This window comes from Natator depressus, chromosome 5, assembly GCF_965152275.1.
Source record: "Natator depressus isolate rNatDep1 chromosome 5, rNatDep2.hap1, whole genome shotgun sequence".
Lineage (NCBI taxonomy): Eukaryota > Metazoa > Chordata > Testudines > Cheloniidae > Natator > Natator depressus.
In genome coordinates this window covers 68946999-68960321 of record NC_134238.1, presented here as the reverse complement: position 1 = coordinate 68960321, position 13323 = coordinate 68946999, and the positions used below count along the sequence as shown (strand labels likewise).

Here is a 13323-nt window from a genome sequence, read left to right as displayed (position 1 = left end):
CACTCTCTTAAAAGAGCAGTGGGGAGGTATCTTAAATGGGAAAAATATTTATAAAAATGTTTAAAAGCACCTACTCAAGGTTGTAGGCACTTGTACATACATTTCTTAAGGCAGAAGGATAGTCTTCTGGTTAAGGCACTTGACCACTGGGACTCAGAAAGTCGAGGTTCAGTAGCCACAGATCGTAAAATGGGAATAACAATACTTCCCCACCTCCAACAGATATTGGGAGGGCAAATTAATTAACGTTTGAGATGTTCTGTGACACTATTGTGATGGGGCTCATATCATTACATAGAGAGGAAGAAAAACATAAGTGGCCAAATAACCATAGAAGAACATTTAACCATCCTTCTCAAAGTTGACTTCATCTCTCGAAATATAAATGGTCCCTATCAAACCACTCATGACCATCTCAGCCCACTCCCTCAGAAAAGCTTGAGGGGGAATGGGGAAAGATGAGCCTTGCAGCATACTGTGACAGTCAATAAATCTGGGCTGTCTCACACCAAGAGGGAAAGAAGGATTAAAAAGAACCCAAACACCTGGGGAAGAGGAGGTTTGTAGGAACTGGTAAGAGTGAGGGGGATGAGTCAGATGGGATGTGGGAGTGAATGGCAGATCCTATAAGTTTTATGTTGGGAGATGCCTGTAAAAGGAGATCTTTAATAGCTCACTGTGGAGAACTTTAAAGACCAACAGGGCCAAGTTAAAGTCAATTGTCTGCTTAATAGATACCCATTATAAAGAACAAAGGGCAGCTGTAGTATGATTGTTACAGCTTGAAGCCTTGAGCAAATGTTCTGCTGAGTTTTGAACAATCTGCAAGCAATGGGAATGTACTGGTGGAAGCCTTTGTAGAAAGGAATGAAAATTGAGGCTTATAATCATGGGGACGGTGGGGGTTTGACACTTAAGGAAGGTCATCATGTTATAAATAGGGGTATAGCATATGTAAACTGTGCAACTGGAGAAAAAACACAGGTACGCTCTTGTGCTGCACCTCCGGGAAGTGCGATACAAAACTCTCAGCCCAAGGGGGCGAAGGTGCATGGGCTACCTTTTGTACCCTTCTGCTTCTAGGCTGCTTCAGAGGCCAAAATGGGATGTAATTTATGTAGCCCTTAGGTGCCACCTATGTTACAACAGCTCACGCCAAGCTGCCTATGGGCAGCAGCACCCTGTGGAATCACTGTAATGGTGCCGGCTCTGGTCCCTCCCTCAGCCCCATACTGGTGCACCCCTATATTGGTGCATGCAGAAGAGGTTTTGTAGTTCCTGTGCTGGGGGAATTCTTTTGTGGCCAGACCTAGGCTTTTTATTATACTTGTATGCTGTAGCAGCTGTAAGATCAGGGAAGAATACTCCTCCCGACTTTGTTACCACATCCAACGTATGGAAAGGCTGCAACTGAAAATGATACCACCATTTTAATTAAGCTAATTAACTGACCACGTGTCCTCAATAAGTGGGAAGACAAAAGGAAAGAGAACCTGTTCATAACAATTACCTCTTCAGAACATTCTTATTGGTAAGTCAGCATGGATCATTAGAGAAAGAAACCAAAGAGAAAGGGTGCTCTGCTGTCAAATCCTTTTCTTCAGTCACAGAAAGTTTGGGGATTTTGAAAGTATATACCCTTGAAAGTTTAATATTCTCTGTCTTTGTTGAAAGATGTAGCACTTCTTAACAAAAATATTTAGCACTTAAAGGGATCACCTCTGAAAACCATCTGTGCCTAAGGCTTTTGAATGCAGTCAGTCCTCATAACATAGTGCTAATAGATTAGAGACAATACACACCAACACTCTTCAACAGCAGATTACAGCAGCTTCTTCCATGTCTGTTTTTATTTTCCTTTTTTCAAGGTCTGCTATTTTTTATCATAGCTCTGAATGATTCCTAAATATGTGTAACAGAGCAGCAAGGTTGTAGACTAGTTCAGAACACACAGCTAAAATGGATTGACAATGATTCAATTACTATTAATGAAACTTAATTTCTATAGCATATTTAAGTGCACTACATAATAAAACTATCCCCCAAGGTTTACTGAATCAAGAAATAGGGTCCCTGCAGCATCCTCCAGCCAGTGAGGATGAATGACACCTCCCTCATGGGAGCCCTAGGTAATTTGAAAAACCAATTCAGTCCACTTCCTGGTCTCTGAGCTTGCTGAGTCTCTCACATACAGCCATGTAGGAGATTTTCTACAATCCTGGAGCTGTATTATCTAAAGCATTCGATGTGGCCACCAGTGGGGGAATTCAAGGGCTTGAGAAATCAAGAACTGTAGGGCTCAAGGAGCAGTCTGCTCATTTGCATGAATTCCCTGCCCGCTGGGCAGCTCTGTAACTGTCCAAACCAGGAAGCAGGTATTTTGGTGGGAGAAGCTTGAGCAGACTGACTTTATGATAAGGCCACATTTTGTTCTGGATCAGGGCCTTATTTATCTCTGAACTGTGATTACACCATTATAGCCATTCTGATGTATTAATACAGGGTTAGTTCAAAATCATTTTCATAGTGGAAAAAGGAGTGGACACTTAAATGGATATCAAGAATATCCAGAGTTATGATTAATGATACATTTTGTGGAAGAGTTACTAAACTTCATGCTTCAGGGTTAAGCCAATTTCTAGCTATTAGAGAAGAGGATCGGACATAACATGAGGGGTAGATTACTCCACATCTGCCTACTGCTGGAGTCATACACCTTCCTCTGAAACATCTAGTGCTGGCCACTGTCAGACAATACCTACCTTTGGCAGTTCCTGTGTTCCTATAATATACATCATTTAGCCCACAGAGCAGCTAATCAACAATCTATATTAATTTAGTAATTTCTCAAAAGTAGATTTTTATCCCATCACTAGACTAACAGCTTTTAAGGAGCTTAGAAGCTTAGCATTTGGTCATGTAAATTTATCAGGCATTGATCATGTTAATTTGATCCAGTTTAATTAGTGAATTATTACAAATTGTACATCAAGACTCTGACACTCATATGGAGTCCAACGAAGTCACGAGGACTCCACAGTGGCACAAGGCTCTGCACTAGCAGATCCTGATACAAGTTTGTCACCTAAAGTCAGTGTTTAAAAAATGATGACCTTTTAAAAATGGTTCTTATTCTAAACAGAACTCCAACTTGTAAACAAAATAATGTTGGTCCTGATCTTGCAATCTGATAAGTACAAGTGGAGATTGCAATGTACCACAGAGTCCTATTGGAGTCAATGGGACTCTGCTTGAACGTGGGGCTCTGACTATGCAAATAGATTCCAGAATCAGGACCGTGGCCACTTAAATGTTTTCCAGGATACCCAAAGTGTGCCAGTCCACATTATTGATGAATAACCTGTGTTATTTAACCTCACAGGCAAACTACAGCAATTCTACTTTTTGTTAATAGTCCCAGAAGGCTGAGACTTTGTTTTCATAAAGCTAATCTCAGTCTGAAGTGAAATCTTAATAAAACTGGTTTATACTGTTAATGCAGGCTCAAACGCAAGCTTAAGTGTAACAGCATAGACAGGGCCACTAATTTTTATTAGTTCAGAAGAGACAAATTTGGGTGGTAAGCACTTCATAATACATAAAAGCCGCAGACAAACAACAATAGCACATCTTCTGTGGACTGGATTCCAAGATTTTTTTGGTCCCATTGTGTGAAATATATTAGAGGCATTTGTAGCATTGTATTTTGTATGAAAATAGAATGCTGAGCAAGTGTTGTGCTGAGTAAAATTCTAAGACAAGTCTGAGTAGAAAACCAAAGATTAATTTTCTATTCAAGAGATCTTATCTAGGAATTTCACAATTTTTTTCTTAGTCCTTCTTGGATTCTGACCCATCAGTTCAATTAAAGCTTGAACAAAAAGAAACTATGATTCAGCACTTTCTTTGGCATAGTCTTGTTGTTTGGGTTTGTGTACACAACAACTCTTCTCGACTAGATGAAGTGCTCCAGCATCTTCTGTTCTATAAGGAAGAGCTCCACCAGAAAAACTGGTAAGGATAACTCTATAAATGTGATATAGTTCTTATGCAACAAACCTTTGTACTTAAATGTTAATCACACCTAACTTGCCTATGAAAAAGATTTATAATCTCAGTGCCAAAAGCAGAAGCAATTTATGTACTTTGCATTACTTCATTTTATCAATAAATTGTTCCTACCTTTTTTGCTAGAAGCACATACAGATATTATACTACTTTGTCTTTATTAAATTAGTTATTGATAGGAACTTCATTCCAGCATTTTAAGTTGCCTTAATTTTCCAAGTAGTTAAACAGGCGAAATGAAGTGTGCCATCCTTCAGGGAAATATACCAAGCTTCGATTTTTTGAGGGTTTTTTTTTTTATTCCTTACTTGTGAAGTGTGACCAAAACTAATCTTGAATGATTAAAATTAATTTTGCATGGGAATGATTTCCTGAACGATTCTGTTAATTTAAACATCAACAGGCAAAGTCAAGCTTTAAATCTGGGTTGTGTTTAGCAGAGCTATAGTATTAAATGAGTGTGTGTTTTTTATTTATTTTGTTAAGAAAATTTTTGAAAAAAAAAGAAGCATCTGCAAAAGTGATGTAAGGTACATGCTCATTCATAACCAAAAAAATCTAATCAAAACATAATAGGAGATTGCCCTGAGAACCAGATGTAAGATTCCCTAGAGATCAGGGATGTTCTGTCCCAGGGTATTGGTTTAGCTGTGTAAACTCCACTGAAATGGGACAGTGAATATAACAGACCTCTCAACAAGCATGATTTTTTCCCTTTGTTTTGTTCTTGAGCCTTAGTACATAGCTATAATGGAAGAAGCAGAAGAAAGGTTTTACCTAAACATAGAGTCTGACAGAGGAAGGCTAACTCAGGCTGTAACCCAGCCCCCCTGACAATAGGATGTGAAGCTCTGCATCCTCAGAGCAAGGTGGGGACTGCAGGGGGACCCTTGTCCTCCTCTTCTCCTTCCCCCAGCTTACAAGGTAGCAATTTTTATAGTTTCTCTTGTTCTCTCCAAGTGCCTGATTGGATCTTCAGTTTCCAGACTACATTACTCCATTATAGAAAGGAACCAAACAGCAAGTGGGTGGGTTTGCCGATGTAGGGTTTGGGCTTGAGCGTATCTCTACACAATAGTCAAACTCTGTATATAATGTAATTATGCTGCTGAGCAAATGGCCACATAATTTACCTTTTTGCCAACATGGCACACAAATCTCTGCACAATATAAGACCATTATATTATCCTGAAATTATCCTGCCACTTCTAACTCCTCACCTTGCCCACATACCACTTTGTCATTAATTTCCATATCTGTGTTACCTTGTTTGTCAGTGGCTTTGTACACTGTTGTCCTTAAAAGGACAGAGTGGGAAGAAGAGAGAAAAATCTGTCCGATACAGAGGTCAGCACTAAGACTGAAAAAGGCCTTCACAGTTACCGTTTCTCAGATGTAGATGGGAGTAAGAACTGAAGGTGGTCAACCAGAGCAGCTAAGCCACAGAGGAAGGCAGCTGTCAAGCAGCTCTCTATTGTATAGAAGCGGAGCTGAGGATATCTAAACAGCAACCACTTCTTGCAAGCCTCCTCCATCTTCCCTCAAGACAGTGCTTCAGAGCCTCATGCCACTGCATGCTCCCTGTTCTTGGGGACCACTAAGCCCTGCAGGAATGGGACTCCTTTTCTGCAATGCAAGGCAATGACATGCATTTTTATTTTTATTTGGGGTGACTTTTTTTTTTTTTTAGTATTTCAGTAAAACCAAAGATTACCAAATGATTTAGTAATCAGTTAAAATCGCCTTATTTCCAGCTGGTCACCGGATTCAGTGCAACTCTGCTGTAAGATCACGTGGCCTGACTGCACAACTTCAGTCCAATATGCTACTTAGTAGAAAGAGCCTTGATAAGGGGTACTGGTAACACTGGGAAGACTCAGAGAAAAGTTGGGCTAGATCTTTGGTCCAGCCCAAGTCCCTTTTGTGTTGCTCCAGCTATCCTGGGCCAACAAATTAATCCTCAGGAACTGTTCCTGCCAGCGTAAATTAGAAACAGCTCTGTGCTGCTCTAACCTGCATGAAGACTGAAGCAGCCCCTGGCTGCCCCCAGGATTGGGTTATGGGGTGGAAAAGTGGTGTAAACACCTTTTGCACCCTATCCACTCCAGCTCCATAGAGCTCTCTATGTTTAGAGCATCTTGTCTCTATGGAACTTTTGGTTCTTTTTATTGCTAAACCTGGCAGATACAATGCAATATAATAGATGAACACAATGTAATACATGCTAGTGAAGTGCATAAGTATCACCTAGAAATAGTAATTTCTAAAGATATGTAGCATCAGCATAAAAGTATCGGTGTATAGTGCTGAAGAACTACAAAGTACTTATGATATAAATTACTCCTTTTAAAGCCAATAATGAATACAGGCCAAATTCATTGTTTCTAAAATTGAATCTATTAGGCATTTAATCAGTCTTTGTACATAACCTCTGACGGGTGAATTTCACCTGTAAGAGACTTCACTGCCATTTTTTGCTGTTATTTATTATTTGTTTATGATAGTGCCCTATATGTGTGAGGGCTAGGCACTGTCTAGATTTTCAAGAAAGAGCAGTCCATACTCTGAGACTCATGATCTAGGGACAGACAAGTGGTTATAGATTCCAAGGCTATTGTGAATCACAAGGACCATTGTGATCATCTAGTCTGACCTCCTGTATAACACAGGCCGTAGAACTCCCGCAAAATAATTCCTAGAGCATATTTTTTAGAAAAGCATCCAGTTGTGATTTAAAAATTGTGAGTGAAGGAGAATCCACTATTACCCTTGGTCAGTTTTTCCAAAGATAATTACACCTTATTTCTAATCTGGATTTGTCTACCTTCAACTTCTAACCACTGGATCTTGTCATACCTTTCTATGCAATACTGAAGAGCTCATTATCTATTATTTATTCCTCATGTAGATACTTACAGACTGTAATCAAGTCACCTCTTAACCTCTTCTCTTTGGTAAACTAAATACATTAAGCTCCTTGAGTCTATCACTCTAAGGCACGTTTTCTAATCCTTTAACCATTGCTGTGGCTCTTCACTGAATCCTTTCCAATTTATGAACATCCTTCTTGAATTGTCGGACACTAGAACTAGACACAGTATTTCAGCAGCAGTTATACCAGTGCTAAATACAGAGGTAAAATAACCTCTCCACTTCTACTCAAGATTTCACTATTTATGCATCCCAGGATTGCATCAGCTCTTTTTGCCACAGAGTTGCAGGGGAAGAGTAACAACAAACCGGAATTTTTTAATATGAGTCAACCAGTTCCACTAGGGGCAGCAATAAAATAGAATGAGTTTTGGTTGAACAAGTGAAAAAAATTGCTTCACAAATATAACTATTTCACTCTCTGCTTTTAGTTGTTTTTTCATTTTTGGTTTTATTGTCTTTTAGTAAGCACTAGTTCCTTAAGGAGAGTGGTTGAGACTGAGTTGTTGCATTTTCGTCTGTGAAGTATAATAGCTTAAATTCGCTTTGCCACAGCAGTAGCTGTAAAGGTTGTGTTTAATGTGAGCTTTACTCTAACCTCAGCAGCTCTCCAGTGTTATTTACTCTTCAAAGATTTTGGTCTTAAATCTTTAAGAATTACAATATTTGTGAGAGTAAAGAGGAAAGCCTGAAGGGTAGGTAGGAGGGTGAAGGGTGGAGACTTGCTCGGAGGTTTGAGCAGCCAGCAAGGTATCCTAAAGAACACAAACAGTCAGGGGGAATGCTGTAAGGGATGCCTGTTCGTGTTTTGAGTCCCCTGGCTGAACATGTTAGCCCATGGAGGTGGTACTGGGATGCAGACATTGCAAGCATTGGAGTATTTAGTGTTCCCTATGTGCTTTTGTAGAAACCATGCATTATTTCATTGTTAGTTAAATGATTTTCTGTGTTAACTGCAATGGTGGCTCATAATGAATGTTCTGTGAAGAGTTTTTATTACAAAACAATAAAAAAATCAATAATAAACTTTTAATGAAACCAATGGAAAAACAACATCTTTGTAGTTGGAAATACATTTAACTAACCAATTTATAAAATAACCAGCTATACACAAACCTTTAATGAATGCAACAGTAAGAACATTTAAAATACATCAAATGGGGGGGGGCATAAAATTACAGGCGAGCAAACACCAGGCCTTTGGTTCTTCTTGTCTGCATGGGTTCTGGGTTAAGTGCCACAGCTCAAAATTATCAGTGGTGTTGCAGGGCTTGCTGTGGGGATGCAGTGGTTAAGGGTTGCTGCTGGTCCCAGTAGCCAGCATTGTCCAGGGGCTGAAGGACATGGCTAGATTCCAAATTATGGGACTGCAGGGCTTGCTGGCCTAGCAGCAGCATGTTTTGCAGGAAGACGTTCTGGCTCAGGATCGTATCCATGAGCTACCTCTCATCTCTGTCTTTTTCCATGCTCTCCTTTGCCATGGTGATGCTGTCGTTAGCCACAACCATTCTTTCCTTGGCCACTGTCATGATCTCCTGGGAGAGGTGCATTTCTTTCTCCCACTGGGTCCTCACCTACTGGCTCCACCTCTCAGTCAGCCTGGTTTTCCTGTGTGACTCAGCCATGAGTTCTGCAAACATGTCGTGAATTTTCCTTTTTCTCCACCTCAGGCTGGCCAGCCTATAAGCAGTAGATAGAGGCCCTGTCCTTGATGGGTTGGCTGTTGCAGGTGCTGTGACTATGGGAGTAGGGGGAAAATAACCCAGTCACTTATTGTTCATATCCCAGGCAAGTAATGAGAGCTTTTTTTAAAAGTATGTATATGTGATTTTACTCCCTGAGACTCTTCCCATTCTTTGGGGGAAACTCAGAGATAAGTGGCCTGCGTGTACAGAGGGTGCCTGGTCCATTTGGACTTCTGTATATTGTATCTGTTTTCATGCTGGTAGGGTTGGGGTGGTCAGAGCTATGTTCCCAGGTTGCTTTTGCAGTTTTTTTTTGTGGGCTGGAGGCCCTCCTGTGGTGTTGGAGGTATAAAAAGGAGGTTGGGGAGGGTGTTGTTGGGAGCGAGCTAGATAGTAATCTTTCTACATCCCCTGTAGGCTATCCTCTTGACTTGCAATGATGTTAGGCTGAGGCAGGTGACGAGGAGGTTGAGAATGGCCTTCTTCAAAAAGGCAAAGGGCGGACCAGTGAGAGAAGCTCTAAAGCTATTCACCAGGATAGTTTTCCAGAAGTGCTGCAGAATTGGAAGGGGCTTGCAAGCTATATTGGGACCATGGGCATGCAACTATTCTTTATAATGTGCGAAATAAAACCGAGCAATTTCTCAGTCTTAATTTCTGCTGCATCTCCCTGACAGACATGGAGTAAAGGCAGAGAAAAGAAGTGAGGGTCCTGGCATGATTGCCAGCTCGAATACATTTTATAGGGCATTTGTACCTCAGTGGGGAGCAGTATTGTTTGTGCCTTGACCAGGCATCCAGTGTTCAGTTGTGCCTACTGTAAGCTACAAGAACTAAGCAAATTTCTCTTCCTGTAAGCAGGGTCTCAATACACTGTTGAATTTTGCACTAATGAATGCTTTCCTTATTTGAATCTGCCGCAAGAGGATAGGTGGAGAGGGGGAGGAGTTCAGACTGTGGCTGTACTATGCTGGCAAGTGCCATTTTGAAACACCAAAAGACAGGGAGATGGAGGCTCTTAGCTCACAGTTGCCAACAATAATATTAAACGGTAAAGATAGGTACTTACATGCCAAAGTTCCCTTCCGAGGAATCTGACTCTTTTGGTCCTGGCCTGGGTTTCCAACTGGGACTCTGGCTCAGCCAATGCAGGGAAGGAATCAGAGTCCATTGCAGCAGGGCAGGATTGGGTTTAGCTTTCCAGCTGGCTGTTGTCAGGGTGCTGAGTAGGCAGGCCACTCATCTGGTGTTAAACTGGACAGTCCTGCTTTTCTAGGGTTTGTCCCCAGTCTGGTACTGAGACAAAACCAGATGTGGCTTGATCTGATATTGGATGGGGGATGCCATTTTGAAGAACGCACAAGGTCACTTCCACCCGCTCAGCCTGTATCCCCAATGTCACCCACTCATGGCAGGTAATAGCCTTGACTGATCGGTAATAGCACATTCAAGGTCACCAAAGAAGAAGGTATCTGGGACAATAGGGTCTTTCATACACTGGGTGGAGAAAGAACACTGACCAACGAAAATAGGGAGGGAGCGGTGCTTTGGAGGAGCCCTGGCCAATGAGTGTGAGGCAGGGTGGAACTCCGGGGTATGTCCAATAGTGTGTTTTGGGGGTAGTACCCAGTGGCAGCAGTGGCCAGTGGGTGACAGGTGTGCGGTGGCTACGTAGTGAGCAACTTGGCATGCAGTACTGGGAGCTGCTGGCTAGAGGTGGAGAGAGACTCGGATCAGGGATACGGAGGAATGCACTCTTAAAAATGGAGTCACCTGTGCAGCATGACCTTGCACACATCATATGTGTAAGGTCAAACACAATGGGGGTGAGGTCACATCAGTGGGGATGGGACATGGTGTCCCTGGAAGTATCAGAACATCCAATATTCCGGGAATGAGTGAGTGACCACCCTAGTTCTGAGTCCCAAAAAGATCCCGTCTCTCAGCGGGGCAGCTTTTCTCCAGCATCCTTTTGGGTAGGGGAGGGGTAGTTCAAGGGGGGGAGGGATACCTCAGGGGTTTGAGCATTGGCCTGCTAAACCCAGGGTTGTGAGTTCAATCCTTGAGGGGGCCATTTAGGGATCTGGGGCAAAAATTGGGGATTGGTCCTGCTTTGAGCAGGGGATTGGACTAGATGACCTCCTGTGGTCCCTTCCAACCCTGATATTCTATGATTCATCCCCCGATGGATTGAGCCGGTCGGCCTCAGTGGAGGGTGAGGGGAGAGTGCACGCAGCAACTCCTAATAGTGCCTGGGATGGGTCATACTGTAATTGTGTAAAATCCTGTCCAGTGCATCAAAAAATCTTCCTCTGGATTCTCTTTTTATCCCTCCTTTCAATGTACTTTCTCCTGAGCTGCTTGTTCTTTATTTGAAACTGGTCGGCAACCTGGTCATGATCCCTTGCAGACATCTGCTTTTCAATGTCCACTGTCCTTTTGTCCTCTGGCTGGCCACAAGAGCTTCCTGACCCAATGCTTCTCCTAGATCAGTGGTTCTCAAAGCTGGTCCACCGCTTGTTCAGGGAAAGACCCTGGCGGGCCGGACCGGTTTGTTTACTTGCCACGTCAGCAGGTTCGGCCAATCGCGGCTCCCACTGGCCGCGGTTTGCCGCTCCAGGCCAATGGGGGCTGCGGGAAGCGGCGTGGGCCATGGGATGTGCTGGCCGCCCTTCCCGCATCCCCCATTGCCCTGGAGCGGTGAACAGCGGCCAGTGGGAGCCGCGATCGGCCGAACCTGCGGACCCAGCAGGTAAACAAACCGGCCCAGCCCGGCAGGGGCTTTCCCTGCACAAGCGGCAGACCAGCTTTGAGAACCACTGTCCTAGATGACAGTGAGATCTGGGGTCTCAGCATGGCTCCCCACAACTGGAGGTGGCATGTTGTGGGCCTTTGAGACTGCAATCCCAGTTGTATTGCCAGAAAGATTCACTGGGAACCAGGAGCAAATGGGCAAAATCTGGCTCTGTGCCATCTTTTAAAGGGGGAAAGGCCGTCATGGAAACTTTATCAGTGCAGTAAGCAGACAGATCAGTAACGGTCAACCTGCAAAGCCGTTGGAAGCATGCAAAAAGTGGTATTTATACTTTTCAAACATTTGTAGCCTCTTAATATATTCCCCCCGCCGCCGCCCCACACACTTCCTTAACTGTTGCTCAGCCAATGTGTACTATACTCACATATTTAGGTCTTTTAATCTCTCTCAAAAGTCAGTTCCTCAGGGCCCTGATCATTTGTGATTCTTTTCTGAATTCCATCCAGTTTTTCATATCTTTGATAGTGAGTGAGTTGTCCAGAACTGAAGGCAATATTCCATGTGCACTCATATCAGAAACACGTAGAAAGGATCTATATAATCTCTGCTTCATAATGTGATGTGACTCTGTATGCAACTCACATTTTATATAGTTTTTTTTGCTACCATGTTGCATTGCAAACTCATGTCTAATTTACTATCCACTATCACATTTTGGAAAGGAATAATGCTGAAAGTGACCAAGTTTCTGCCTTGCATTAAATATCTGTGTTTCAGATTATTCTCCCCTAAACATACTTGCTTGCATTTTACAAGGTGAATCATTTGGTTATTTTTCTGACCAAGTTACTAACCTCTCTGCATGCCTTTGTATTTGTGTCCTTACTGATTTTTACTTCTTCTTTTAGATCACTTAATGAAGATACTGAACAAAACTTGACATAAATATTGATTTTTCTGCAGCTCAGCATCTCCAACAATTCTGAAACATATGGACTATTCTTCTTTCTGCAGCTTTGGGAGGCAGTTCAAAGCTGTAGTACAGCCCATGCTAGCCAGCCACACTCCCTTCTCTGGCCTGCTGCCAGATCTTCTGCCTCCACAGCAGCAAACTGGCAGTTCAGTTCTCTTTGCCAGCTTATTACTTTATCATATTTTCAGGCAGCCTTTCTCCTCCATCTCCTGGACTGGGTATGGAGCAGTCAGGTTGTCTCAGCCACCTCAGGTGGTCTCAGCCATCCCAGCACTGCAGCCCCTCACTGTCAGACTCTTTTGCTCCTTTTCAGGCATAGCAGAGCTGTCTCACAAGCACCGAGTTCAATCCAAGTGGTGGTGTATCTGCAAGGAAGCTATTATAGACTCTTCGGAGGGCAAATTGTGCCCTGCCTGTTCTCAGCCAACAGACCCTGGTACTGCTAGGGCACAGGAATGTTGGGTCCACACCCGTGCCCCAAGAGGCCGTGACTCCAAAACAGAAAAGTCTGATTTGGAGACGCAGACCAGAGGGAGGACTCGGAGATGCCAATGACAAGGAGGACTTCATCTGACCCAGGGCAGAACAAGACCCAAAAGAAACCCCCCCAACTCCTAAATGAGTCATAAATTCACTAAGCAGAGAAACGGCACTCATACTCAGCTCCCCTTCTTCCCAAATTGAACCATGGAACTCTGGCAATGAAACCCTATTCCCCAGGCAGTGGGAGTGCAACCCTGAGGGGGAGAACAGTGAGAGAGAGAGATCCACAGGGCTCAAGGAACTGTATAAAACAAACTGCAAAAGACCATGCCCTAGAAACAGCTGGGTGGTGACCGCTGAAGAGTTGGCCAAAAAAGGCTAAAAAGTCCAGAAAGAGCAAAAAAGGGAAAGGAAAGGTATATAAAAAG

General features: G+C 43.0%; 1 protein-coding gene across 1 annotated transcript in view; it reads left to right on the top strand.

Annotated features, from left to right (window-relative positions):
- Positions 1 to 13323, top strand: part of TMEM232 (transmembrane protein 232) — a 128144-nt gene that overhangs the window by 45965 nt on the left and 68856 nt on the right. Inside the window, exon 8 of the mRNA XM_074952940.1 lies at positions 3836 to 4014. Coding sequence (XP_074809041.1) covers positions 3836 to 4014 — 179 coding nt within the window. The remainder of the gene's footprint in view (positions 1 to 3835; positions 4015 to 13323) is intronic.